Source organism: Poecilia mexicana, unplaced genomic scaffold, assembly GCF_051168715.1.
Source record: "Poecilia mexicana isolate PSO_F unplaced genomic scaffold, ASM5116871v1 scaffold_2, whole genome shotgun sequence".
Lineage (NCBI taxonomy): Eukaryota > Metazoa > Chordata > Actinopteri > Cyprinodontiformes > Poeciliidae > Poecilia > Poecilia mexicana.
Genome location: NW_028263371.1, coordinates 43,962,964 through 43,989,043, shown reverse-complemented (window position 1 = coordinate 43,989,043; position 26,080 = coordinate 43,962,964). Strand labels below are relative to the sequence as shown.

Sequence of the window (26,080 nt, the reverse complement as noted above, 5' to 3'; positions counted from 1 at the left end):
CTAATCAACCTAAATGCTTATCCAAGGAGTATATGAAGCTGACTGACCTATATTTTGGACTGAAATGGGAACCAAGAGTTATTATTTTCCATGACTTGAATTACTTTAAAAGCATGGTATTTAAAAAAAAAAAAGATTTACTTTCCTCCTAATTTTACATAATTAAATTGGTAAATGGCTAAAAGAAGCTCAAAAACTTTTTATTTTTTATTTTTTGATAAATCTGGTAAAACATAAACTATTTACCACTTCTCTGTTTTTGCATGCTTCTTAGTGTTGATTATATATAGAGTTTGAACTGATAGTAGGTCACACACTTTGTACAGACTACACCTTAAAATTCTCAGGGTTTTAGCAACACACCCAGAAAATAATTGAAATATCTTTGTGGAGTCACTGGATCCTTCTAGTCAAAGCCCTTCCCAGTCAGATCTGGCGTGTCTAGAGCCAACATAGCTTTTTAACTCCCTCCTTGGTTTTCTTCACATCTACAGTGTTCATTCCCATCGCTGACACCCAGATGTATGTTTTTAATTAACCTATGTCCACTCTTTTTCCCAACTCCCTTTGCAACTGCCTAATAGAACTCAAAACCTGGATGCCAGTATTTGCATTGTTCCTTGTATGTCTGATTTTTTGCACATTAACACACCTACATGTAGATTTGGATCTTCATCTTCTATTCATCTTACTTTTCCCATTTTTTGTCTTGCTACCATGGAGGCAAGCGTCTCCAGCCAATCTGCCCCCATCTCTGGAATTCCTTTCCATCTAAAACACATACATCTCCAACTCTCTCTCTTACGTGTTCAAAATAGCAGTTTTAAACAATATCACGATTGTTAGTACTATAAGTCATATTTTAAGTTGTAAAAGTACTTTGTTACTTTTAAAACTCTTGTATTGCTCTTGTTTTTACCCAATTGTTTACAATGCTAACTTATAAACTTATAAACACGTCACAGTTTTCTGAAATGTGTTTATGTAAATATGAATAAATCCATACAAGACAATAGTTAGATTTTCTGTTATAAAGACCGTGCTGTTGTTATTACACAATATACCATGCCATCTTGTAATTCAATTTATTTCTTTTTGTTGACATTTTTCCTACTGCCTTTTTATTTGATAGTTTATTTTTCTCTAGTAATATTTTTGAAGTTATTGCTCTCCTTTCACTTGATATAGTTGATAAATTGCTGTGTTTAGATACATAACTGTATTTATTACTGAAGGTCTAAACTATTTACTATTATTAAAAAAAAATGTTTCAGATCATTTGTAAAATAATAATTAAAATTTGATCAATTAAATGGAATCTAAGTGTTAAACCATCAGTGAAAAGTCCGCAGCGTTTGACGGTTACTTTTATTATTTTATTTATTTATTCATACTTCACATAGTCTACCATAATATTATCCCAGTGGTTCTTCTGGTTATTCTACATGTTGAGTAGTGTACTTGTTTGAGCAGGTTCAACCTGTTCTATAGAAAAGAAGAGAAACTCAGTTGTCATTGTCTATAAAAATGTTTTAAACGTATTACGCACATCCACACTTTCATGTCAGGAAAAGCATACAGGCATTGTTTTCAACTGCATAAAGTCTGGTTAGTTAAGTGACTAAGAGAGACCTTTCCTTTGTTAATACTCCACCTAGACCAGGATGTGTTACGCGCGGTGGCCAACCTACTATAAAAATTTACACCGGTGATTTATGGCTGGTGGGTTGTTCTAAATGTGAAGGTGAGGCAAACGTTTGAAATGTCAAAGTGCTTCCGGTTAAGACTTTCAAATTAAGATAACTTTATATAAAAATAAAATAAAATAAAAATAAATCCAACCTCCATCACACTTGATAAATGAGCATAAAAAGTGTGGTGTATAGAAAATGACTCTTTTGCAAAATCAGTCAACGGTTTCCAGTTAGATAAGGTGCATTTGATTGCATTATCTTTCTTTTTTCCTTTTTCATATTGTTTATATCAGTTAATATTTTGAAAAACAGAGATGAAAGCAGGAACAAGATGTAGTTAACTGGCATAATAAAATATGTTTAAGTTGTAAGTGCAGCAGCAGAACATTTCTAAATGTAAAACATGCAAAATTGTATTCAAATAAAGACTTTAAATGCCTTCGATTTTGATAAATTGATCTTCTACAGTGAACACATTCCTTCCTTCTGCTTCTGCTTCTGACAGAAAAACAAAATGCATTTCTGACCAAATCAATTTCAATTAATTAAAAGTTTTAATTAAACATGAGCTATGTACACTGACTGAATAATCTTACCTGTGCACTTTGAAATGAAGGTTTTACGGCTGTTGCTAAATTCTGACTCCTCGTCACCAAGAAGTTGTCATATATTCATTTTCCTGAAAAGCAGAATTGCTGTATTAGGTCATTAAACATGAGTGATAGAGTAAACGAGTTAATAAAACACAACAATTTTTACAGGGAGATCTGTGTAAAAATACCAATTATTAAAATAACAGTTGTGTTAGAGCTTTTAAATTCATGAGTGATTATGGTTTTGGAAGTGGTGGTTTGCTAAACTGAGCAACTAAAATTTTACCTGCAGTCTAGGCCTCTGTTTAGTTATTTCAAAACGGTGTAACTGTCATATTAAATGAAAAAGATTTAAGATTAACTAAAAATTTGGTCAAAGCACTTACCAGGTAAATGCTTTAACAGTCATTGTCTTTCAAACTTTTTGAAGGACAGTCATTGGTGTCAGTCAAGACACCAGGGGTTAGCTAATAGCTATTAGCTTCAGCCTCCGTGTCAAACAAATCAGGAAGACACCACGATAGCTATCGACTGTACGTAATATATTACTGCATTTCATAGAAACTCACCTCAAAAATCATGAACTGTGCCTTTAAGTTAAACACGGTGAGTTTTACGCTGAAGGAGCAACACCGCGCTTCCTGTGTCCTTCCACCTTTCTCCGGATATTTTCCAGGATCTTGGAGGCCAGACTTCCCTGATATCTCGTCCAATCAGAGCACTGACAAAGTAAAACTCAGTTGCTACGTCCTCATACAAAAATATGTGTCTGTTAAAGAAGTTGTGAGTCGGCAAGTCGTCGCTACAGAAGACTTTTTTAGGTGAGTTTTTACTAACTTGGACCGATTTGTTGAATCTTTCGTCTTGGATATGACGTTTCCGGGTGGCTGGACGTGACAGGAGCGGGACTGTATGGAGGGATTAAACCCACTTTGTGTCGCCTGACTGTTGTCAGACTCTGCTGGATGTCTTGACTGATAGCTCTGGCTGCTCCCGGTTCTCCGTGATATACATGCCACGCAGGCACGTAACTTCCTCAAAGTTTGCACAGAAGTGTTTCATTTCAAGAATGACACTTTAACACATGTAGGTTTGCTATCAGACACCTGAAAATGATGAAGGTTAGAAGATACCTGCGGGGCAGTGGGAGGGTGCTCGCCTTCGTGTTTGTTGCTTCAGTGATTTGGCTGCTGTTTGACATGGCAGCTCTTCGCATGTCCATAAACGACGTGAACAGCCAGTTGGTGAAAGAGAGGGTGATCCGAGAGAAGGAGATCATGATGATGAAGAAACAGCAGCATCAACAGCAACATATTGTGGTCACGCAGGCAAAAAGGAGGGGGTTCAGACACCCAGTGCAGAGGGTGACACGTCCTGGGAATATACAGCAGAGCCCCAACCTCAATCTGGACCACATCTATAGACATAAACTGAATCCAAAGTTTGAGGTCAAGCAATCTAATCAGAGACAGGAAGGTCGCGATTTCAAAAGTGACAACTCTAAATCTGCTTTATCTAACCAAAACAATGGAGAAAGCCTTCCTAAGAAGAAGGCAGTGAACTTGGATTTAAACGTAGCAGTGGCCAGTGTGACTCAAGTGCAACCAGCTGTTGAGACAAACAAGCCAGTTTTAAAGACAGAACTTAATAAATCTGCTCAATTTGCACACAAACCTTTAAAAGAGAAGGAATTAAAGGCGGACGAAAAGGCTGAGAAGGATCTAATTAAGAATGGAATAAAAGTGAGTCATCCTACGGCAGAGGAGGCACACCCTGTTAAGACAATATCTCAGCAAACACCCGTCAAGGATGTTAACGGGAAGGAGGACGTGAAGCCAAAGATCAACCTGCAAGCAGGGTACAACTCCAGCGCCGTCAGGAAACCAGGCGTCCACAAAGTGCTTTCTCTGGACGCGACCCAGGCCCCCAGAGACCCCAATGCTGTCGGCCAGTTCGGCCAGGCGGTGATCCTTCCGGGTAGTAAAAACGCAGAGGTGATGAAGAGATGGAACGAGGGCCACTTCAACGTCTACCTCAGCGACCAGATCCCAGTGGACCGTGGCGTTCCCGACACCAGGCCGGAAACGTGAGTACTCTGTTCTGTCCGGCATTTCAACTGAAAAACGGCCCTGCCGGCTCCATCTGAGTCGTTTGTTCGGTTTCCAGGTGTGCACAGAATCTGGTCCATGACGATTTGCCCACCACCACTGTGATTTTCTGCTTTGTGGACGAGGTGTGGTCCACTCTCCTTCGCTCTGTCCACAGTGTTCTCAACAGATCTCCACCACACCTCCTCAAGGAGATTATCCTGGTTGATGATGCCAGTACTAAAGGTAAGACCTTCACCGCTAACTATAATCTATCAAATTTACTCTCACAACAATAAGCATTTCAGCACTTTTTAAAATAAATTTCCTGCATTTAGTGTAACATTCGTCCTTGGATCTTACTTCACACTGACGATTTTTTTAGACTATCTGAAGAAGCAGCTGGATGAGTACATGTCACAGTTTCCCAAAGTGCGAATCATTCGTCTAAGGGAGCGACAGGGCCTGATCCGAGCGAGACTGGCTGGAGCAGCAGTTGCCAAAGGTAAAGATGCTACGTCGTTGATGAGAATATTTTTTCTAACTTTAAGGTTTAATCAAAACAGTTACACGTCATTATCACAACTAAGGGGAGTTTGAGATTAAATTGTTCATAATCCTAGACTTTTTGTCACATTAAAACCACAAACTTCAGCACATTTTACCAGCACTTTATGTGATTGGCCAACACAAAATAGAGCAGAACTGTGTACAATCTGAAAAAAGTGTGACATGCATCCTCCTGAATACCGGCTTTGCATAACTAGAGGCTTAAAGTTTTGTATAAACTTTACAAAACAGCTCAACCTAATTGAGATTGAAAACATTGCAACATCAGATTAGACTGCATTAAGACCATTGTCCTGCAGGAAGGAGAATCTCAGGTCTCAAGTCTTTCGCAGCCTGAAACAGGTTTTCTTTGTGGCTTGTCCTGTTTATTTTCATCCATCTTCCCATCAACTGTGACCAGCATCCTGCTCACCCTGCTTAAATAAAGCATCACCACAGCGTCATGGTGCCACTGCTTTGTTTCACAGTCGGGGATGGTGCCTTTAGAAGGTTCTCATCCCAGTTCTCTGCCACACGTTATGAATGTAGGTCACAAAGTTCAAATTCGGTCTCATTTTTGATCTCGTTTAACCACATGTGGCAGACTTTTTGTGAAACGCAGGCTGTGTTCTCTACATGGCTTAGGTCAAACTGCAAGCAAAACCTCCCTCTTTTTAGCTTTCTTTCAACAATGTCTTTTTTTCTTTTTTTTTTACCATTCTTTCATAAAGACCAGATTTGCAGCATGCACAACAAATAGTTGCCCTGTCTACTCACTCTCTCACCTGAGGTTTGCATTGCTGCTGCTCCTCCAGAGCTACCACCGACTCCTTGGCTGCTGATTACTGCTCTCTTCTCATGGCCTGTTGGTTTAGGTGAACAGACCTGCATTGTCATGTAAGACATTTTGAAGGTGATGTATCATTTTCCTTGAATTATGCACTACTTTGGGTTGATCTGTCGCATAAAATCCCAATAAAATACATTGAGGTTTTAATTGAATTGCTGTCTGATCATAAATCACCTGCAGTCACACAACCATATGTTTGCAGGAACAGAATAGCTACACGTCTCTCATGTGCTAAAATTGGATAGGACCATATAAATGAATGTCACAAGGTGACATGCCTTATGCCTTTGATCCATAAGGCATGTCACCTTATGCATCAAAGGCATAAGGCATGTCACCTTATGCATCAAAGGCATAAGGCATGTCACCTTATGCATCAAAGGCATAAGGCATGTCACCTTATGCATCAAAGGCATAAGGCATGTCACCTTGTCAAAGCAGACTTCCTTATGTATTTGTCCAAGCTGCCTCTGCATAGTTGTAAGATGTGGGTATGAGTGGTAGATTCAGAAAATCAACAAGATCAATACTACGTAGAGGCCAATATTGACTTTAACTGAAAATAAGTGTTTGTTTTCGTTTAATGCAGGCGAGGTTCTTACCTTTCTTGACTCCCATATTGAATGTAACGTGGGCTGGCTGGAGCCGCTACTGGAGAGAGTCTACCTGGATCGCAAGAAGGTGCCTTGTCCAGTTATCGAAGTCATCAGCGATAAGGACATGAGGTAACTAACTTACCGTAAATTGGATTTGAGATTAGCAATACTCTGCATTTAAATAAGAAATATCTTTTGTATTTGACCCAGTAAAAAGTGTGACTTTGTGTTTATTATCCGCAGTTACATGCTCGTCGACAACTTCCAAAGAGGGATTTTTAAATGGCCTTTGGTGTTTGGCTGGAGCCCAGTACCAGAGGATGTCATTAAAAAGAACAACATGAAAGTTACAGATCCAATCAGGTATCGTCCTCACCAACGCCTTTCTGTTCTTTATATTTCGCATTTAGTTTTGGCCCTATTAGGCATGTTTTACATCCTTCTGTTTCCCTGAACTCTCATCAGGGTAATAGAAGTCTGCATCTCTTCTGCTTTTTGTTGTGTGCTTCTTGATTTTCATAGAGAGCCATTACCAGTAAATGCCTTCTTTGGTATTTCTGCTCTGAAAAGAAAAGTAATAAAATGACGAGGTGCACGACAACAGCTTTCTAGTATGTAAATCTTCACAATTTGCGTAAACCGTAATATTGGTTGATATTTACAAACACAACCACTGGACAACTTTATTTATGGCAACAAAGGAGGCAGGCATCTGAAAACAGTAACATCATAATTTTAATGAAAAATGTAATGAAAAATTATTTTCAGCAGTGCAATTATAACCACTGATTTACAGCACCTTCACTCTAATTTATTTAACATCATTCTAAACTATTATAGCAGATGCTCTGTGAAACAAAATGAAGATTTCTCCATGCTTAGATATCTATGGAGATGTACTTTGTTTTTATCCTTTTATAGAGGCATTTGAAAATGGGGGCGAGGTGGGGGGGGGGGTAAAGAAATACCCCCAGGAAATTCCTCTGTTTTCTTGAAAAGATTCCTGCAGGAAAACCATTTGGCTCCATCTCATCTTTCAGGTGTCCAGTTATGGCAGGTGGCCTTTTTTCCATTGACAAAAAGTATTTCTTTGAGCTCGGCGCTTATGATCCTGGTCTGGATGTGTGGGGTGGAGAGAACATGGAGATTTCATTCAAGGTGAAAATCCCTTTTGTTTTTGGCTCTCTGAACTGTGGTCACTCTATTTCTGTCCACTTGGCTCCAGCTGCTTGAACAATGTTGCCATTTTAAAACAGATCTGGATGTGCGGAGGAGAGATCGAGATCATCCCCTGCTCGCGCGTGGGACACATTTTCCGAGGACAGAATCCCTACAAATTCCCGAAGGACAGGCAGAAAACAGTGGAGCGTAACCTGGCGAGGGTGGCCGAGGTTTGGCTGGACGAGTACAAAGACCTTTTCTATGGCCACGGGTACCAGCACCTGCTGGATAAAAAGGTCATTGACATTGGCAACCTCACAGAACAGATTGAGCTGAGGAAGAAGCTCAAATGCAAGAGCTTCAAGTGGTACCTGGATAACGTGTTTCCGGACATGGATACTCCCGCAGTCAAAGCTGAGGGCCTGGTATGTAGTTGAATTCAGAGAGAGTGCTGTTTGTAAAGTTTTTATCAGATGAAGCTGATTATGCTGCTTTGCTTCATGAGGGTTCCGTTGACCTTTTCATCAAAATAATCAAAATATCTTTCCAGCACTGCAGTTTTATATCTCTGAAAGTTTGATTTTATTTTCTAGGTCTTCAATCGGGGCTTGAGAAAATGCCTCGCCCTGCAGAAAGACTCGTTGTCCTTTGAGATCTGTGATCTTAGTAATCAGGTAAAGAGTTGTTTTGTCTTTGATCTTTATGTTACTGCAGATTTTAGAAAATGTTTTTTGCAGTTTTTACTCGTAATCTTTCTGAGGGGAAGATATTTTTGAATTAATTGCAAGTTTGTGGCCGTAGCATAACAAAAAGAGAATCCAGGCTTACACAAATGCATTCAGAGTCTGAGCTGGGAACAAAGCCATGACAAACAAGGGTGGAGTTCAACAGACAGAGGCTTTCTAAATCTGATGCTTTTGGATTCAGAGCACCCTCATTGAGGCATTTCTTAGTAACTAATTGTCTTCATGGTGTACAGCACTGGGATTGTGCAATAATCACACTGCCTTGCAAAAAGTATTTATACCCATTAAACCTTCTTTACTGTGTCAACTCTCAACATATGAGATAGAACAACACAAAATAGTTGCATGATTATGAAAGATAAGAAAATTATACTTTTTTGTTACATTTCTTATAAAAAAAACAACATATCATGCATTTATGTATACCCTTCTTCGAACATTATGGATAAACTGTGCAGAAAATAGGCTAGTAGGTGAATCTTTGTGAATAATTTGCAGTTGGAAACCCACTAATAGGTGTATATTTGAATACTGAACCACAAATACATAAAATACACTGAAGTTTGTAACGTGAGAAAAATTTTAGATGTTATCAAAACTTCTCCAAGGTGTTTTAAGAACTTTGACTACACATTAACTCTTCCCTTTTTATTCCTTGTATTTCAGAATCAGCAATTTAATTACACCTGGTTGAAGAGCATTCGACACCAGGACCTCTGTGTTGCTGCCCAAAGCACAGGAAGTGGCTTCGCTTTGGTGCCATGTGACAACACCAAACGTGAACTCCGCTGGTCCTACAAAACTTCCAACTCGGCTCTAGTAAGTTCTCTGCACACTGCCGCTGTAGTGGAATTAAAGACGTACTTACTGCTTTGTTTATTAATTGTGCTTCCTCTTTTGTGCTTGCAAAGACGGAACATCTCATCTCGGAGTTTGTTCCCAGCCACATGTGCCTAGAAGCGGAACCTCGGGATGACTCTGTCCGTCTGCGTCCATGTCAGCCCAGCAGCGTCTTCCAAAAGTGGGAGTTTACACGTTACCACCTCCAATGACGAGTTTAACGACACTTTGTGGAAACATCTAGTGGCTTTACTGCGTAAACTGCGGTCCAGCCGTCACACCTGGACTGACTGAAGCGGTTCAGTGGAAGAAATTTGCATGAATATCCTTCAGCTGGTGTGGGTTGGTTGCTAGAGGATAGCAATCTCATTTAACACACTGGGAGTGTTTTTAAAAAAAACTGGGATTAAAATTGAGATCTGTGGAAAAAAAAATCCCAGTTTAATGGTTTAATAGTGCCTCAGATTTTGCTTCTTCATAGACTGAATAACAAATGAAGAATTTATTATTTTACATTAAAAAAAGTGTGGGTTACAGGATGTGGTGTAATATATGCTGCTTATTTGGGGTTAAATGCCTTATCCTTTTGATTTGATTTAAAACTCTCAATGGTATGATTTCTTTTCCTAACACTAGGGGGGAGTGTTGGTTCAGATGCCTAAATAAACCTGTGTTGTGACGCAAACATTTTATCCAACTGTTGAACTCTTTTGGGCCAAACTAATAGAAGAAGCATCTTATAATGAATATAAAACAGTCATAAAAATCTTGCTAGAATTCTTTATTTTGTTTAGTCTTTAGCCATGATGATGATGGATAGAACAGATTTTACTCCTACAAATGTCACAGTGCAACTCTTGCAAGTTATTGAAGCTGTACTTTAAAAAACTTCCAATTCATATTTTAATTTCACTCTTTATACTTACAAAATCCAGTGAATATGACATATCTGCAGAAATATTGTACTGACGTGGGCTTTTAAAACATTATCTGATTTTGTTTTTCTTCTAAGTATTATTAGGACGTGTTATTCAAGTCAACTGTAGTGTGTAGTATCGTGCTATCCAGATACTTAACTCAAATATTTGAACTGGTTGTTTGCCTGCCTCAGTTGTGGCTTTTAAGCACAGCTCATACCTTGTCTACAAGGCCATTGCATTAGCTAAATCTGCTTAAGATTTTTGTTTTTGTGGCATACACATCTACATCCAGATTTTAACTATCTGACCTGAACTGCTTCCTCCAGTGAAAGAAAGTTGGCTTGGACATTCACGAACCACCCAGGCTCAAACGTAAGAGTAATAGTCCAGAGTAAAGCCAGTTTAACAGTAGAACGATCTGAGGCGGTGTCGACCTAGAGGGAACCGTCTGCTCCAAAATCGGCACCAAACATCTTCTGGAGAAAAGTTTTTATGATCAAAGACTGAGTAATTTTTTTTTTTCCACAAAAGTATGTTTGGAGGAGTCGAGGTGAGGCTTTCACCTGATACTGATCCATTCACTGGCTAGCATGATGTTGGCAGCATCATACCGTAAGATCGTTTGTGCACAAAGTTGATGGGTAATGAAGAAGTGTAGCTCCAGTATCCTTAATTCCTGATCAAATCAACATACAGTTGAAACTCAAACACGACTTAAATGTCTCAGCAGAACGACAATCCTAACCGCATCCGAACTGGTTAAAAGAGGCTAAACCATGTCTGCCAAAATGCCACACTGACGCCGGAAGCTTCTGAATGGCCACAAAAAGGATGTAGCATCTGAACTTTTATGAAACGTGCGTGCCGTTCATATGTGTATTTGAGCATCTGCTTATAAATTTGACCCAGAAAATCCTCGGTAAATTCAAACATGTGTGCCTAATACTTTCTTTTTTTTTTTTTTTTTTTAATCATTGCAGTTTGTTGTATGATCATCTCTTTGGTTCAAATAAACCATTCAGATCCCCAAATTAGTATAACATACATATCCACAATAAATAAATAACAGCAATGTTAGGCATTTCTCAAACATAACGGCATTAAAATAGATTTAGGAGCGTCACAAATGTAAGTATATTGTGAATATCATCTTGGGTTTCTGAAACTACTGACATACATTTCACATTTCAGAGCTGGAACACATTGTAAGCTAGTTGTAGTCATGTGTTTGGCCCTACATTTTTTTTTCTTAATAGATTTGAAAAGCAGGTTATTTTTTATTTTTTACTCGTCAGCAGGAACTCAAACTCCTCTATCCTCTGTCGCGTGTTGCCTCTGCGGATCCTGCGGTAGGACACGGTGCTGTATTTGGAGGAGGAGAGGTGGTTGAAGGCGCTGCAGTCAGATTGCGTTGGCCCAGGCAGGTTCAGCTGACCTTGGCTGGGGTACTGCAGGAAGTCTGCTTCCACATCTCCCTCAGGCTGCATGTCACTTGATCTCTGGCTGTCAGCACCAGACAGTCTTTGAAGAAATTCTGCATCCCCATTCAGCTTTATATAACCGTCATTGTTGAGTAAGTCAAACAGGTGTCGATTTGAGGTGTCTGCTTCTGTCATCACTTCCTCTTTCTTAACTTGGTCCGCTGAAAAATAAGAAGCAAAAGTAGGCATTTGTAAATGCAAATGTTAAAACATTTGTTTTCCCAAGACTTTTAAGAATATCATACCATTTGATGCTGCTTTATTTTGCTGCACAAACTCTCCAGAAGTTTTCCCAAACTTTCCAGGAGTGACATAAGACTCTGCAGATGATTCCCCAGGGTCCGAAACATGCATTCTTTTAGTAGTAAATGTCTCAAGCTTCTGCTTTTCCTCTTCAGTCCAGATGATGCACTGGTTCAATTCCTTCTTCATCTCCAAGTTTCCTTTCTCTCCTGGATTAGTCTCCATCTGTTGGTTGTCTTCACCATCTGCCACACTGTTAAAAAGATTTTTGCACCTTTTGCCACTGAAGCCAGGTAAATTGGCAGATTCCTTGTCCAACTGAGCGTGCTCCTCATCGCTGTAGAACACCGAGTCATCTCCCATCTCCATTGACCAAACTTCTCTGTCCTCAGACTCTTCTGTCACTTTTGAGGGGTCAACAGTTCTCCCATTAATAATCTCCAGTATCTTGGAAGCTTGCGCATCTTCTTCTTCATCAGCTCTGAGTTTTGATTCGTTTGAAAGAGTTGTTGCCATCGTCTATGATTCTGTTTGCTGAATCTAAAGCTAAACAAAAACAGTCACGTCTTCCTCCAGCATGTTGTTGTCGTTCATTAAAGAGCGAGGAAAGCGTCCAGCCCACAGTTGATTCGGGAGGGGTCTGCATGGTGCTCTCTAGCGTTTGTACCATGGAAATCTGTGTGTTTTGTTGACTCACTGAAGAACAGGGGTTTTGTTGTGGCCCAACAAAGGTTCATTGTGGTGAAACCAGCTGTATATGGAGCAATTGTTCTCGTTCTTAAATCTCAGCTTTCTGTAAAACTTAAAAGTCTCACTTAGTATTAGTATACATCCCCAAACATGACTGTGACTTAATATACATTGTTACACTGCAATGTTTCTTCAGCTTTTAATAAGGTTGGGGCCTTAAGTTTTTCAACCACTCAGATTTTAACTTGTTATTCAGTAGACTCACAATCAGAATAAATTCCAAAATAATTTCATGTAGTAGTTAGAGAAACAGGCAAAAAAAAAAAAAAAAGTCCCACATATTCTACCAATGCTATTCAAAAGGGCAGGATTAGCTAGCGGGGCTAGTTAGCAATAAGGCTAACAGGACCATAAAACTGCATAGAGCGACTTAGCTATTAGGGCAATTAGCTAAGGCTAACTGACTCGTTCAACCATACCAATAACATGAGGCGGTTAAGCTAGCACGGAAGCCAACAACACGATCAATGACTCACCAATTCCGTCTCGAAGGTAAGTCCTCTCACCTCATACTGTAGGTATTCGATAATTAGCTCGTACAATCAACATTTGACATACTAAGTTTTAAGTGCTACCTCATAAAAATAAAGCAACGATCATTTTGAGAGCCACTGTGAGCATCTTCATTATAAAGCACAGCGTGATGTAGTCCAAAACTACTTCAATGACGAGAAATGAGTTTCTTGTTTGTGGAGAGGTATACATCTCTCTCCAGAAAACATTTTTCTACATTTCTTGACTGATTTGCCTTTGCAAAACTTCTGCTTTTTCCACACATTTCTCTAGAAGAGGTCTGAAAACAGGCAAGGTTTCAAGGTGAACTGTATGCTTTTTATCCACTTCTTTGTTGCTTTGGGGGTATTTCTTTGATCACGGCCATGCTAGTGTCCACTTTTTGTGTCTGACGGTAGTTCACATGTTTGATGGCCTTGTCTGTTGGCCTCATAATGAGGTGAAATCATTGTGCACACTGATCGGAAAGTTATCCACAAAGCATAATGCTTTCTCCTTCATGTGTGATGATTGCTCTTTTGATCAACCTCAGCATTTCTCTTCCTCCAAACATGGTCGGTCAAGTCGACGTTCAAGAGCTCGATTTTGGTTTCATTTGACCGCAGAACTTCATTTCTTCCTTTCTCTGAGTGATTTCGCAAGCACTGGTAAGCAGAAGACATAATTATACATGTGCCTTCTATGGGTTGCAAGATTTTGAGTCATTGCAGCGTCATGCATGGCCAGCGGTGTTCTTGGTTACTGAAAGTTGCTGTGTTACTTTCTTCAGATCATTAACAGCTTGTAAAGTTTCAGGCTAACCATCTTATTTTCAATATTCATCATCTTTACCATGGGAAGCAAGATTTTGCATTGAGATTAAGAATTAGGACAAGTGTAGTCAATGCTATGCCTTTTTTAATAAATGGATTAATAAAAAAAAATCTACATTGCAGGCTTGTACAGATATAAAGTGTTGGCCCTGACATCTCTTGTTAGCTCTTTGGTGGAGAAATGTGAAAACCAGAAGATGTGGGCAGACATGCTTGGTGCACAAAAGGTATGTTCAGGAACATCCGTAGTTGACTGAATGATGGACGTGTGTGTCTCATGGGCACATAAACAACGTGTGGAACCAGAATTCTGGTTGGGTAATGTTGGGATCAAATGCTCACATCCCTAAATTAAATACAAATACATTGTATTTTTGTTTGTTGTTGTTTTTTTTCAGTATGTTTCTATTCTTTCTTTCAGCAGTAAGATTAAGGTGCAATGAAAAATAGAAACAGCAACTCTGTTTTTAACTTTGCAAACTTACAGATTAAGCAAGGGATTGGATTCTTATCTCTATTGCTGCATCATCATGACCTGGTTTCAAGAGAAAAATGACTCAGGTTTGGGTTATCATGGTTTCCCGGTGCCCAGTAGCAGTTAGTCTCTCTTTATCTGTTCGACTGCAGCAGGAAACAGGTAAGAAGTCTGCTTGTAATTTTAAAGAACCGCTATTGGCTGCTTCTAAGTAACCAAAATGATTTGCATATTATGCTTGCACATACGTAGTTTGTCTGTCTTTTCTTCCTGTTCAGTGCGTAAGCAGTAAAAATAATTGTGGCACATCAAGCAGTGCATAACAACTGTGTTTATTGATTAAAAGCCTTTTTACATATATACAATCTTGAGTGAACAAAATAAAGCGTACATCAAAAACAAAACATTTCCAGTTGCTTTCACAAGCATACAGTTTTTCAGAATATGAAGAAATTAGGAAAGCAGTTGCACTGCTTCTGTGGACCGAAAGTAAGTTGTATCCTTTTGTGTCTGAGAGTAATTTTGGAAATGGAAAAAAAAAAAAAAGAAGCTAAGTAGTACGCTCATGCCCACATCCTGTTATGAACTTAACAGACATACATGGTTTACAGATTTGGTTTTGGTTTCAAGCACCTGAAAGTCTTGTAAGTGCTGCCTGCTTATCTGATGTGTTCATTTTGGTCAAAACAGTGACATGTTAAAATCCAAAGTAAGGATTATACCTGGAATTTAAAATGTCATTAATGCTGCTCTGTGTGAGATGCACAAAGAAAGAAATATTCAAGTTAGTAGGATGTATGTTAATCTGTTATACATGCCAGCTTCTTACATTCACTTAACATGCATTGGTTTTTGTAATGCTTTTGCACTGGAGTTTTAGTCCAAATGTCGAGCTCGGCTCACGTTAAGGCTCAGAAAGCATGGGAGTAAACTTGTGTCTTCACTTGACGTGTGAGAAAACACTTCATCAGTGTCTATTGCTACGACTTTCAACCACTCCTTAACGTCAAGGGCTCTCATGAGGAACATTTCAAGCTGTTCCCATCTCCTCCTCTTCAACTGATCGCTGAAGTCCAGGAATTAACTTAAAGATCTGTTTGCGCACACTGGCTCTCCTGCTTTTCCTTGGCAGAGTCCCAAACAGGGATGAGATCCTTGTTTCTTCCCAGGACGGAGACAGAGAGGTGCTGCTGCCGGCCAGACTGGAGCTGCTGGAGCGGCACAAGGCCTGGTGGTGGAGGCTGGACGACGACGTCCTCCTCGGCCCGTCCTGCAGGGGGAAGTCTTTTGAGAAGAAGCAGCCATCATCCGTGGTGCTGGCTGCGCTGTAGGGACTGGGCGAGTTCAGATCCCCAAACACACTGGCCTGGTCGCTGTCGTCTGTCATCCCACTCCTGTAGCTGCTGTCGCTGGAAAAACGCCGACCCCGGCGCCCCATGGGGGAGCCCAGAATACCCGAAGGGTCCATCAGCAGGTTGAGGCTGCTGTCATTTAAATTATCTGGAAGCACAAAAGAGTCTTTGTCACACAAACGCCCAACTGCCAAGAAATGGCGTATGCAACAGGAAGTTTGAAAGCTGTCTGTGCATTTCTCAGGGGAACACCTTAATCTAAATTATCTGAAGTCGACACCCTGCAGTAATTCACAATAAAAAAACAGGCCAGCTTAGAAGAAATGACAGAGGCAGTGTGAAAGGAAGTGCTGTGGTCTGACAGCTGAGCTCTCACCTCGCATCAGACCTCTTTCCTGTAATGAGAGCGCTTGAAACTCCTTCAACTTCTCACGCAAGGACTGCTGCATGGGCAGGAAAAAAGAAAAAATCAAGGTTAATTCTTTTAAAATGTGTCACAACATTTACAAACTCAGAATGACCCATTTGATTTAAAGAGTGCCTCTCATTGAGAAGATTGATGGCTACAGGTTGAGCCGCAGCCCACCATGTGATTGGAAAAAAAAATAGTGTGGATGTTTTTAGCTTGCAGGTGATTCTGGCTTCTTATAGCTCATACAGCGTGTTGACAGCAAAATAGGACGGTTTATATTTTGATGGTGTAGTGCTGAGAACCCTTTTGATCTGATTTCTCACGTGCATTTGTTCGCTTTTGCAAACCTCCCATGAAATTGTCATTGCAGGACTTTTTTGATTTAGCAAGAAAACACTGTCATCTACATAATTGATCACAAGTTTTCAGTTCTCTTAGAGTTATGCTACGTTTTATCTACATTACATGTACATTTGTTTGTCATGTTGTTTTTGCTAATTTAGAAATTCAGTAACCTTTAAAATAATACATGATTATTTATGGATGAGCTAACTTTAAATATTTAATGTGTTCAGTATGTGATTGTCTTTTTGTTCAGGAGTAAGATTGCACTTAAAAGCTTGAGTATCAAAACCTCTCCAGTCAGGATACAGTTTAATCTACCATGATGGATTGTTTATACTTTCTGTCTAGTCTAAGGAATGTACTTTAAATGAATAAACTACATTCTTTCTGGATCCTTTGGTAAAGGATCTTTACCAAAGTCAGCTTCTAATTGGCTGATCAACCTCTCATGACAACTCCTAACAGGAAGTTGTGGAACTCTGATGGAGACTTTAAGACAACCAGATCAAATGAAAGTTTGTTCGGCTGGGAACCCTGATCACCTTGTTTGGATTCAGTTGTGATAAATGATTTTTTTTTTTTTTTGCACCATATGTTTTGCGACTTTCATCAGATTTTTTTAATAAAACTTAAGCAAAAAGTTTTTCTTTTGTCATTTAGTCATGCTTTGGGCATTCTGAGTGTTATTGCTACTTTCTTTTGGCACATTTTCATTTGTGAAGCCACTGAAATCATCTGCCTTTAGAGTGACTTTCTGGCTGGAACCTCAGCTGTTATGACAGGCTTTCTCTGTCAGCCTCGCTGAAAATAGGTCGTCAGAGCTCACATGAACCGAATGACAAGTCATGACTGGGCCTAAAGCCTGGTTATGGGCAACAATTTCTGTTGTGCAATTCTGGTGTTTGAAGCTGATGAGTCAAAGGTTATTCTTCCAATTTTAATTCCCTTATCTTCCTTTTTTACTCTCTGCCATCTGATGTTGGGTATTATAACCCATAATTGTCCCCAGTAGTGTGGTGTAGTATAATTTGATGCTACAAGGAACACACCTGGAGCTGACTGAGTTTCTTCTCAAGCTCTATCTTCTTCACAACGTTGCCACACACAGTCTCCAACCTGAAACCAGATGAAATCCTGTTATAAAACTGCTTCTTTAAGGTGATTTATGTTTTGTTCTGGCAAAACCATGATATTGTCACTTACTTTAGATTATTGGTTGATTTTCTTATAAGGTCAAGAATGTGTTGATGTGACAGTCCTTCTATGCTGACCGCGTTGATGGTGACGATAACATCTCCTGCGACAACAGCAAAAATAAAAACAACTTTGAGAAGATGCACGCCACTCGAGCATCAGTTGTTAGTGTGCATGGGCGTGCTCAGCTGACATGTGGTGAGTGATGTTTCCATCGTTTTTTTTTTTGTTTTTTTTTACAGTATTGATGTGTGACTGTGTAGGGTCTATAGGGTAGCAAGGAAGTGGGTGGACTACCTGCGGTCAAGCCAGCACTTTCAGCCACGCTGTCTTCCTTTATGTTGCACACGAAGGTGCACATCTCCACTTCAGACGTGCTCTTTAACTGCAAACCATATGTCTGCAAACGAGATGCAGGATATTGAGACAAAAGCCTGACAGAAAACACTTAAACACTTTAAATGCATCATTCATAATGTTGGTAAAAAGGTGAACTGGCATACCTGAATTTCAAAACCAAATGTTTCGTTGTCTTGTTTTTCCAACACAAATGTGGTTCTGTGATGGGACATAAATGCAACAATGATTATTTTCAGACATGTTGTTTCTCAGTGGCATTTTTCAATGGCTACCAGGGTAAATTTTGAATGTTTTTTTTTTTTTTTTTAAATTGCACATAAAGCCTAACTTATTTACCTTTGTGGGTCCATGTAATCGACCAGAGAGTTGGTGGGGGTGAGCTTCGGCTGCAGAGGGAGAATGCACAGTTCCTCTTTAATTTCTAACAGCTTTGATCTTCTCCAAATAATTAAAATAGTTCATACTGATATAACTTTAATTGCATGTTGTACACCTCCAAACAGTAATAAAATGTTACATTTATTTAGGCAGTTTTTGTCACCTTGTTCTAAATACTTTTGTGACATGTCTTTTACATAAAAATCTCAGTTCTGCTTCATTCAGCATACAGCAGCATGTCACATCTTCCAGATGTTAAAATATAAAATATTCAGCTCTTATGCTTGCAAGCTGCTCTCGAGCTGTGGTCTCACCTTGTAACCTCTGGGCAGGGTGCTGGTGTTCTGTCGGTGTCGGTCATTGTTCCCCCTCAGTGAGCGCCGGTACCACAGAGCAGCCTTCTTCTTCAAAGTGTTATCCAGATTGCAGTTCTCTTGGCTGGTTTGTCGCTGAAGTCCATTGATATTCATGGTGGACTGCATGGTGGAGTAGTTCTCAAAGCACCATAGCCTCCTCCTGCAGGAGCAGTTTAATTGTGTGGCCCGGCCCTGTGTGTGCAGCCGAAAGAATAATGTGTCAAAGAGGAAATCCGTGTCATGTGATGGTTGTGGTGGACCTGCATCTGCAGATCTCAGACTCGCGTACCTTCTTTCCTGTTAACCCTCGTTCACCTTTTTTTTTCAGTTTCTTGAGAAGAGCATTGAAAAGAAAAGGAGGTAAAATGCTGAGGCTATTGTATAATTCCCCTTCAAACAGTCCCCTCTACTTTTTGCAATCCTGGCAATTTGATTTATGGTCTGTCAGGAATCAGTAGCGCACAAGAAAACTGCCACCTCACTGCTTCTGCGGCACCTGCTTCTCCCCTTTTTCCTCTCTCAGTTTCTCAATGGGCTTAAAGTCTCAGTCCTGTGCTCTGCCAAGCAGGGAGACGTGTCTGATGGGGACAGACAAGAGGCAGATTTTGTCGTGGGTTGGTTTAACACTGCTGAGACAGACAGCATGGGTCACTTGGCTGGAGGCATCGGACACGGTTGGATCAAAAGACGAATCACACAGACGGGCTGCTCAAAAGTCAGGAGGACGAGGACTGATGAGAAGCTGAAGTCCGGTGCATGTTGTCCCACTGCATCACTCATGTTTTCAAACATATGAATTGAACCTTGCAAAAATATTCACCCCTCAATATTTTTGTTACATTACAACAAACTACACTCTTAAAGTATGTTTTATTAGGATTTTATGTGATAGCTATACACAAAGTGTTGCTTTTAGGGTAGAAGGAAAGTGATGCAGCTTCAAGCATCTCTCAGAGATCTGAAGTGTGGACGAACTGCAAACCTACCAAGTCATGACAGTCCACTTAAACCGAAGAGGTTTAATCAGAGCAGGAGCCAAGAGACCCATGGTAACTCTGGAAGAGCTGCAGAGATCCACAGCTCTGGAGAGCCCTATGGCTTCATACTTTCACTCTTTTTTTACCAAATTTATTTGAAACAGTAGAATATGCTGCTGCATGTATTCAACAACTTGTAGAGGAATAGAAAAATGAACATACTTTTTAGATATTGCCTTGCTGCTTTGCCTGTTTGGTGAGTGCTACTCTAACTGCGTGTGAACTGTTAGGCAATTGGGGGGATGTGTACAAATGACCAAAATGGCAAGACATTCACCTAAAAACAGCATATAAGACATGTGTCAGATATAGTATATGGAACAAAATTGGTCTTTATAAAAGATTATCAAAAAGAAGGCGATAGTGAACCACATTTAAAGTCTCTCATGAGAGTGACCAGAGTGAACAGTTACCAGTTTGGCTTTTATGCGAACAACAACCTCACACATATATTGAGGCGGTGGAAGGTTCATACTGTAGAGATGCAGAACAATCCTTAAGTTTACTTGTTCCAGTAGGTCTAATGCTCAGCACTGAGGGCTGAGGCTCATTTTCCAGCAGGTCAATAACATTTAACAAACAGCTAAAGCTACAAAAGAAGGGTTTGCATCAAATAATATTCATTTGTTAGAACTGAATAGAAATGTGTGACACATTTTTTTTTTTTTTTTTTTAGTAAAAAAAATTCTTAAAACTACATATTGTCTTCAAATTCACAGTTATGCACTACCTTCTGTTAGCTTATCATATAAAATCTAAACAAAATGGTATCAGAGTTTGTGGGTGTAAGGTGGCAAAATGTGAAAAAAGTTCACATACATTAATCTTCATGCTCCACAGTAGCCAGCAAACCTTTTCACCTCAGTACAAACAGATTAAAGATTCCTCATCTGGCAGATTGCATCACAGCAAATCCACTCTGCCCCACTGATCCCGAACAGCGACGCTGGCCAGCTACCCACGAGACTGTCTGGAGCACAGATGTCCCATTTCAGAGGACACGCTAAAACCCCAGCCGTGTTTCAGTTTCATGATTTCTTTTCTCCTGTGAGACCATGCGTTTCTCTGTCATATCAGAAAGGCTAACAGAAACATGTTTTGAAAAGCTTGGGAAAGTCATTTTCAATAAATCAGAGTATGTGTCGCAATAAGACTTAGATGTTTGTATAACAACGTTCAAGTATGTTTACGTGCACATTTGTGTATTAAAAATCTTTAGCTTTTTTTAATGGTGGGATTGTAATATTGTTTAACAACATAAAATAATTTAGGTGAAAAAAAACTAATTATCAAAATGAAGGCTTGGAAACTTCAGTCTATGTGCAATAAATATATATTATGTGTTGACTTACTGTAATAAATAAAACATTTCAGTAATGTAGCTCATTAAATGATTGTTGTAAACCGCCAACTTTTTTTTTTTATCAGATCTGGACAAGAAAGCAAGAGTGGTGGTAGATAAGGATGAAAATCACACCTTTATCAACTCAAGTAAACATCACATGTTATAGATCTATATTCATAGACTTGTAACCTCTCTTTGGAGAAGTAGCTTCTTGTATTTGCATATTTATCCACCATGGTTTTCTCACATGTGCTGCCATTTTCAAATCCCCCAACTTCATTTCAGTGGGTTTCAATGCTAAGCTGTTGAGTGAAGCTTCGTTCCTTCTTTCTGAGCGTTTCCTTGGTGGTTTTATCAGTGCACATATGAACGTTACTTTGATTAACAGTTGACTTTCCATTCAGCTTTAAAACAGAAGGCCTTTGAATGTGTCATTGGTTATTTTTTTCTCTCTCAGTTGTTTTATGCTGCACAGTTCCGCAAGCAGCAATAAACCACCCACACGTTTCATCATTTGTTGGAGTTTCTCTGCCTGAAAAGGTATCTGGTCAAATAATTTCAAACTCATCTCATGGTCTTTTTTTTCTGTATTTTCTGGATGCTTCTTAGGTTTGCTTTGGAGACTGCAAAGGTTTTTGTTTTTTTTTTTCCCTTCATGCTTCAAGCTTTGAGTAATCTCTTTCATGTGTAAAAGCAGGTGCAAAGGTAGCCTATAGCTCTTGCAATTAATCGTTTGTCTCATGGGAACTTTTAATAAATATTTTTACTTGGGAAGAATTTGCCGAGACAGCATGTAAGGGAATGCAATATAATTCAATTCAGATTATTTTTATAGTACTAGTTCACAACAAATGTCATCTCAATGCACCAAGAGATGCAATTAATAAACAGAGAAATACATGATCTCTGTAGCCAATCATACCTCCAGATTCAGTTTATTAAGAACATTGATTTTAATCGCATCCTAGTTCCGATACAATGCTGTAAAGTTCGGTTTATTTTGCTAAATGGTATTAAAAAATCTTCTATCAACTGACCCAGGAGACTCATTGTGCATAAAGTATTGAACTTTCAGTACAAGACGGCCAGCTGATCATTCAGTTTGCAATAGAAAAGGAACACAATGACATCCTTAGGCACCGTACATTTTACTATTAGAACACACAATATAAATAATGGGAGCACAGCACAAGCAACACAAGAAGTGATATGAGTCATTCCGTTTCACAAAACACAACTTATTTTTTCACGTTTAAATCAACATAAAAAAATTTTGTTTTATGCAATTCACCATATGCAGCAAGATGAAACACAACGTCACTGCAACTTATATGTGCAACATTTTATGAGTAATCAATTTCCTAAAGAAACCACTTTAATTTTGACCTAATTCTGGGCCAAGGATTAGGACAATCCTTGGGTGCGAAGGAGTAACATTTTTCAGTCGTACGCCATGACGGGGAAAAAAAAAGTAAATATGCCATTCTCATTGTCCATAAAGGAGGGACATCACTTTAGAAGATCGGAAGAAAGATTAAGTGCATGGATGCAGAACCCAAAGAGATTAGGGGAAACCCAAGGATGCTGCATAGTGATGCGTTTGATTTTCCTGTAGACTCAGTTTCATTGCAGTTCAATTTTATTCATTTGCTTATGTTTTTACAACAAGCTTTCGAAAACAAATCCAACCTCACAGTCTTTTAATACTAAATGTCTCTTTATATGTTGCCTTTACTGAATGAATACTATAATGCATCGCTCTTAAAGGATTGAATGAAAGTCACTAAAACTTCTAGTTATATCTATTTTTAGCTAGCAGTTTATAATTGCATCTCCTCAAGCTCAGGCAAGTGACACCGTGTAACCTTTTATACGTTGACAGCCATCACTGTAAAATCTGTTACAGCAACACAGCACAATGTTAAAGACGTTGACTCATTTATGTAGTGCTGACAGCTTCAGGGTTACAGCTTTATTTCCTCTGCCTAACGGTCATTAACAGCTTACGCGTGGAGAGCGTCAGAAACGAAAGCAGGGATGAGTCACACGAGTTCAAGTAAAGAGAGTTGTACCGGAGATAAAAGTGACCTGCTTTAGATAAGTTGCTCTGGGAAATTTTTTTTTTTTTTTTGCCTCACATGCAGCAGTTTGCAAAGTTTTGCACAATCTGAGCTTTCAGAAACATTTGCAATATGAGAGCAACGCAGCCGGAACATGAAGAACAGTTTATTTACACACAGATAACATTTTATACAGAATAAATAGTGCTGGGAAGAAATGATAAAATAGAGTGTACAAAGTTCACAAATGAGTAACAACCGATTAACATGAATGAAGATCGAATCTAAATGAATGAAGCTACTTGTTTGTTTTACACAGTAAACACTAGTCAGAAATCGGACATACTGATCAATCGTCTTTGGAATAAAAAATACATCACATGCTTTACTTTCACCCTTTTGCAATCTGATATATGACACAATAGGTAAAATTGGCTTAAAATCAACACAACTCAGTGAAATAAATTCAAAGCGCAAGCATATAAAGCTTCAATGTTTAATCTGCAGAGACAGAATGGCTGTGTTCACTTTTCATTATTTGCAAGGAAGTAAAATGATTACATGGCTGAATTGAACTAATTTGAGAAAATCAAGGATGATAAAATCATATTTTCCATATGGGTTGGATGCTGTTACAGCACACTTTTTTTCATTCAGACTGAGCTTCCATTTTGGGGAAAATGGATGTTTAATATGTCAATGTTTTGTGTGTGTGCGTGTTGAGGGGGGAGGTTAGTATATGTAACTCTAATAGTGCTATAGATATGGACTATATCAGAAACAGCCTACTAATCCATGCAAACATGCAATAAAATCTACTCAAATAAGGCTATAAATCATGTGTGATATGGGGGAATAAATCGGGGAACAAGTATTGAAATTCTGAAGAAAAAAAAACATGAAAAGCCACTGCAAGTCAAACATATAATTGAATGTCATTAGTATTTAGAAAGTGGTCCTTTAAGAGCAAATTAACATCAGCTTTTTGAGTCCCAGTTTATGGTCTACTCACTCCAGACCATTACTACATTATTGTAGCAAAACATCCTGACAGCATTGGTCAAAGGCGAATTTTGAAACTTCTGAATACTCAATTGAGCACCACTGACCTGGTCCTCAGAATATGTACTGTATGACAGATGTGTTAAAGTAAATGATGAGAAGAGTTTTCCGAGAGCCAGAACTGCTCAGAAAAAAGCATCAGAAAGGCCTGGGAATAGCAGAAACTGTTTTTTGCCTCTGTGAAAACGATAAGCAACGCATTCAAGCAGCATGGCCTCACTGCACAAGCCTTCAGTGCTGCATAAATTTGCTTAAAATGTGCACCAGAACACTAGCACAAGCTATTGAAAAATTAGGAAACATTTGTTAGATCAAATGAGAATAACATTTATCTCATTGGATGTCATTACATACATTTGGTGGAGCTGTGGCAACAAATGTCCAACCAAAAACCACAGACACTGAAGTTTGAAGGAGGGAACATCATGGCGTGGGGCTTTTTGCTGCATGCTGTACTGGCAGACTGTATCTGAAGGAAGGATTTGACTGAACATATTAGAAAGGAATCTGAAACGAGGCCAGATTTTTCAGAAAGATAATGGTCCTGACCACATAGCCAAGGAAACTCTCAGTTGCTGTCAGAAGAAAAAAGATAAAAATCAAGCTGAAAGATGGGCAGAATCACAAAACGTTATCTAACTGAAAATCTATTGTAAGATCTAAAGATCTGGTGCATGGCAGAAGATCCCAAAACCTTCCAAGTTTTAAGGATATTTTGTGTGTAAGAATAAGTCAATCACACCTGAGCAATAAAAGCTGCTATGTCTCCACACAACATGGCTATTGAACCAAGTATTGAGCAAATGTCAGTGAGCACCTTCAATACTTCTCGTTTACACCACTCTCTGGACTTACATGTTTTTATTTATTTGTATTTATGGATTACTTGGGCTGTTGCCAACATTTGATGCAAATTTAATATCAAACAGCCCAAAAAGAAATTTGTTCGTTGTGAAAAAATTTCTACACGTTCAATACTTTCCCTGCTGTGTAGGAGCATGTATGTCATCTGCAACTGAGCAGACAAACAGGGCCTAGAGCAGGGGTCCCCAAACTTTTTCCTGCGAGGGCCACATAGCTGTTCCTTTCTCTAGTCGGGGGCGGTCTCAGGTTTTGTAGAGAGAAACCTTAGAAAATTCTTGTCGAGGGGGGGGGGGGGTAGGAGGCTGTTCTGTCTTTGAAACTGTCGAGCGGGTGGGGGGGGGGGGATAACGCGACGACACATTCGCGCTTTTAGATAGATTTTTACCCAGAATGCAAATGGAAAAAACCGTGAGTGAAACGGTGACTGGGACTGACTAGTATGTATTCCATTGAGGGAAAGTTAGTTTCACTTCTGCTCAAAAGCCCCCTGGTGGTTGAAGAAAAATCCACATATAAACCGGAAAATACAATATATGAAAAAAAAACACTGAATGCTCTCTGGTATGAGGAGGCGGGCCGGATCCGGCATTGTTCAGGGGGCTGGACCAAATGACGTGGCGGGCCGGATCCGGCCCGCGGGCCGTAGTTTGGGGACCCCTGGCCTAGAGTAAGAAATGAATCAAAAGGAAAGCATATGTTTTTTCCCCATAGGTGCAGTTTTATAATTTCATAATTCAATGATAGATATCTTCATACAATATACAAATATTAACAACCAGAGACTAAAACAGGCACTCTTGCGCACACACACATTGATTCACTCTAGCACAACGGTGAACAAATCCTTGTAACTTCTCCCTCTCTGCTGGTTAGGCTTTGTAGGCAACATCAATTATCCTAATTATCCTACTAAGTTTAGAAAACCCCCATTATTATGCATCACTTTTGATTGGCCGTACCTTGTCTTAGACTTGTACAAAAATATATAAATTAATATAATGTTCC

At 39.3% G+C, this 26,080-nt stretch overlaps 3 protein-coding genes and 1 long non-coding RNA gene across 4 annotated transcripts; 1 reads left to right on the top strand and 3 right to left on the bottom strand.

Annotated features, from left to right (window-relative positions):
• Positions 1-566: 566 nt before the first annotated feature.
• Positions 567-3,046, bottom strand: LOC148160874 (uncharacterized). The gene is made up of 2 exons (XR_001419503.2): positions 2,857-3,046; positions 567-2,373 (listed from the first exon to the last, which is right to left on the bottom strand). It is a non-coding gene; the product is annotated as an uncharacterized LOC148160874 (long non-coding RNA).
• A 6-nt stretch (positions 3,047-3,052) lies between these two features.
• galnt5 (polypeptide N-acetylgalactosaminyltransferase 5) lies at positions 3,053-9,808 on the top strand. The gene is made up of 10 exons (XM_014997091.2): positions 3,053-4,373; positions 4,454-4,620; positions 4,760-4,879; positions 6,363-6,498; positions 6,613-6,732; positions 7,410-7,527; positions 7,626-7,955; positions 8,124-8,204; positions 8,943-9,095; positions 9,188-9,808. The coding sequence occupies exons 1-10, from the start codon at positions 3,400-3,402 to the stop codon at positions 9,326-9,328; spliced, it is 2,340 nt and encodes a 779-aa protein (XP_014852577.2). The 5' UTR covers positions 3,053-3,399; the 3' UTR covers positions 9,329-9,808.
• Positions 9,809-11,129: 1,321 nt separating this feature from the next.
• Positions 11,130-13,143, bottom strand: ermn (ermin). The gene is made up of 2 exons (XM_014997100.2): positions 11,763-13,143; positions 11,130-11,678 (listed from the first exon to the last, which is right to left on the bottom strand). Exons 1-2 carry the CDS (start codon positions 12,274-12,276, stop codon positions 11,314-11,316), a joined length of 879 nt encoding a protein of 292 aa, XP_014852586.1. The 5' UTR covers positions 12,277-13,143; the 3' UTR covers positions 11,130-11,313.
• A 1,480-nt stretch (positions 13,144-14,623) lies between these two features.
• On the bottom strand, positions 14,624-18,932 carry cytip (cytohesin 1 interacting protein). Its single transcript, XM_014997080.2, has 8 exons — positions 18,666-18,932; positions 18,310-18,359; positions 18,117-18,171; positions 17,911-18,013; positions 17,623-17,716; positions 17,469-17,535; positions 16,039-16,105; positions 14,624-15,810 (listed from the first exon to the last, which is right to left on the bottom strand). The coding sequence occupies exons 1-8, from the start codon at positions 18,831-18,833 to the stop codon at positions 15,341-15,343; spliced, it is 1,074 nt and encodes a 357-aa protein (XP_014852566.2). The 5' UTR covers positions 18,834-18,932; the 3' UTR covers positions 14,624-15,340.
• Positions 18,933-26,080: the final 7,148 nt, after the last annotated feature.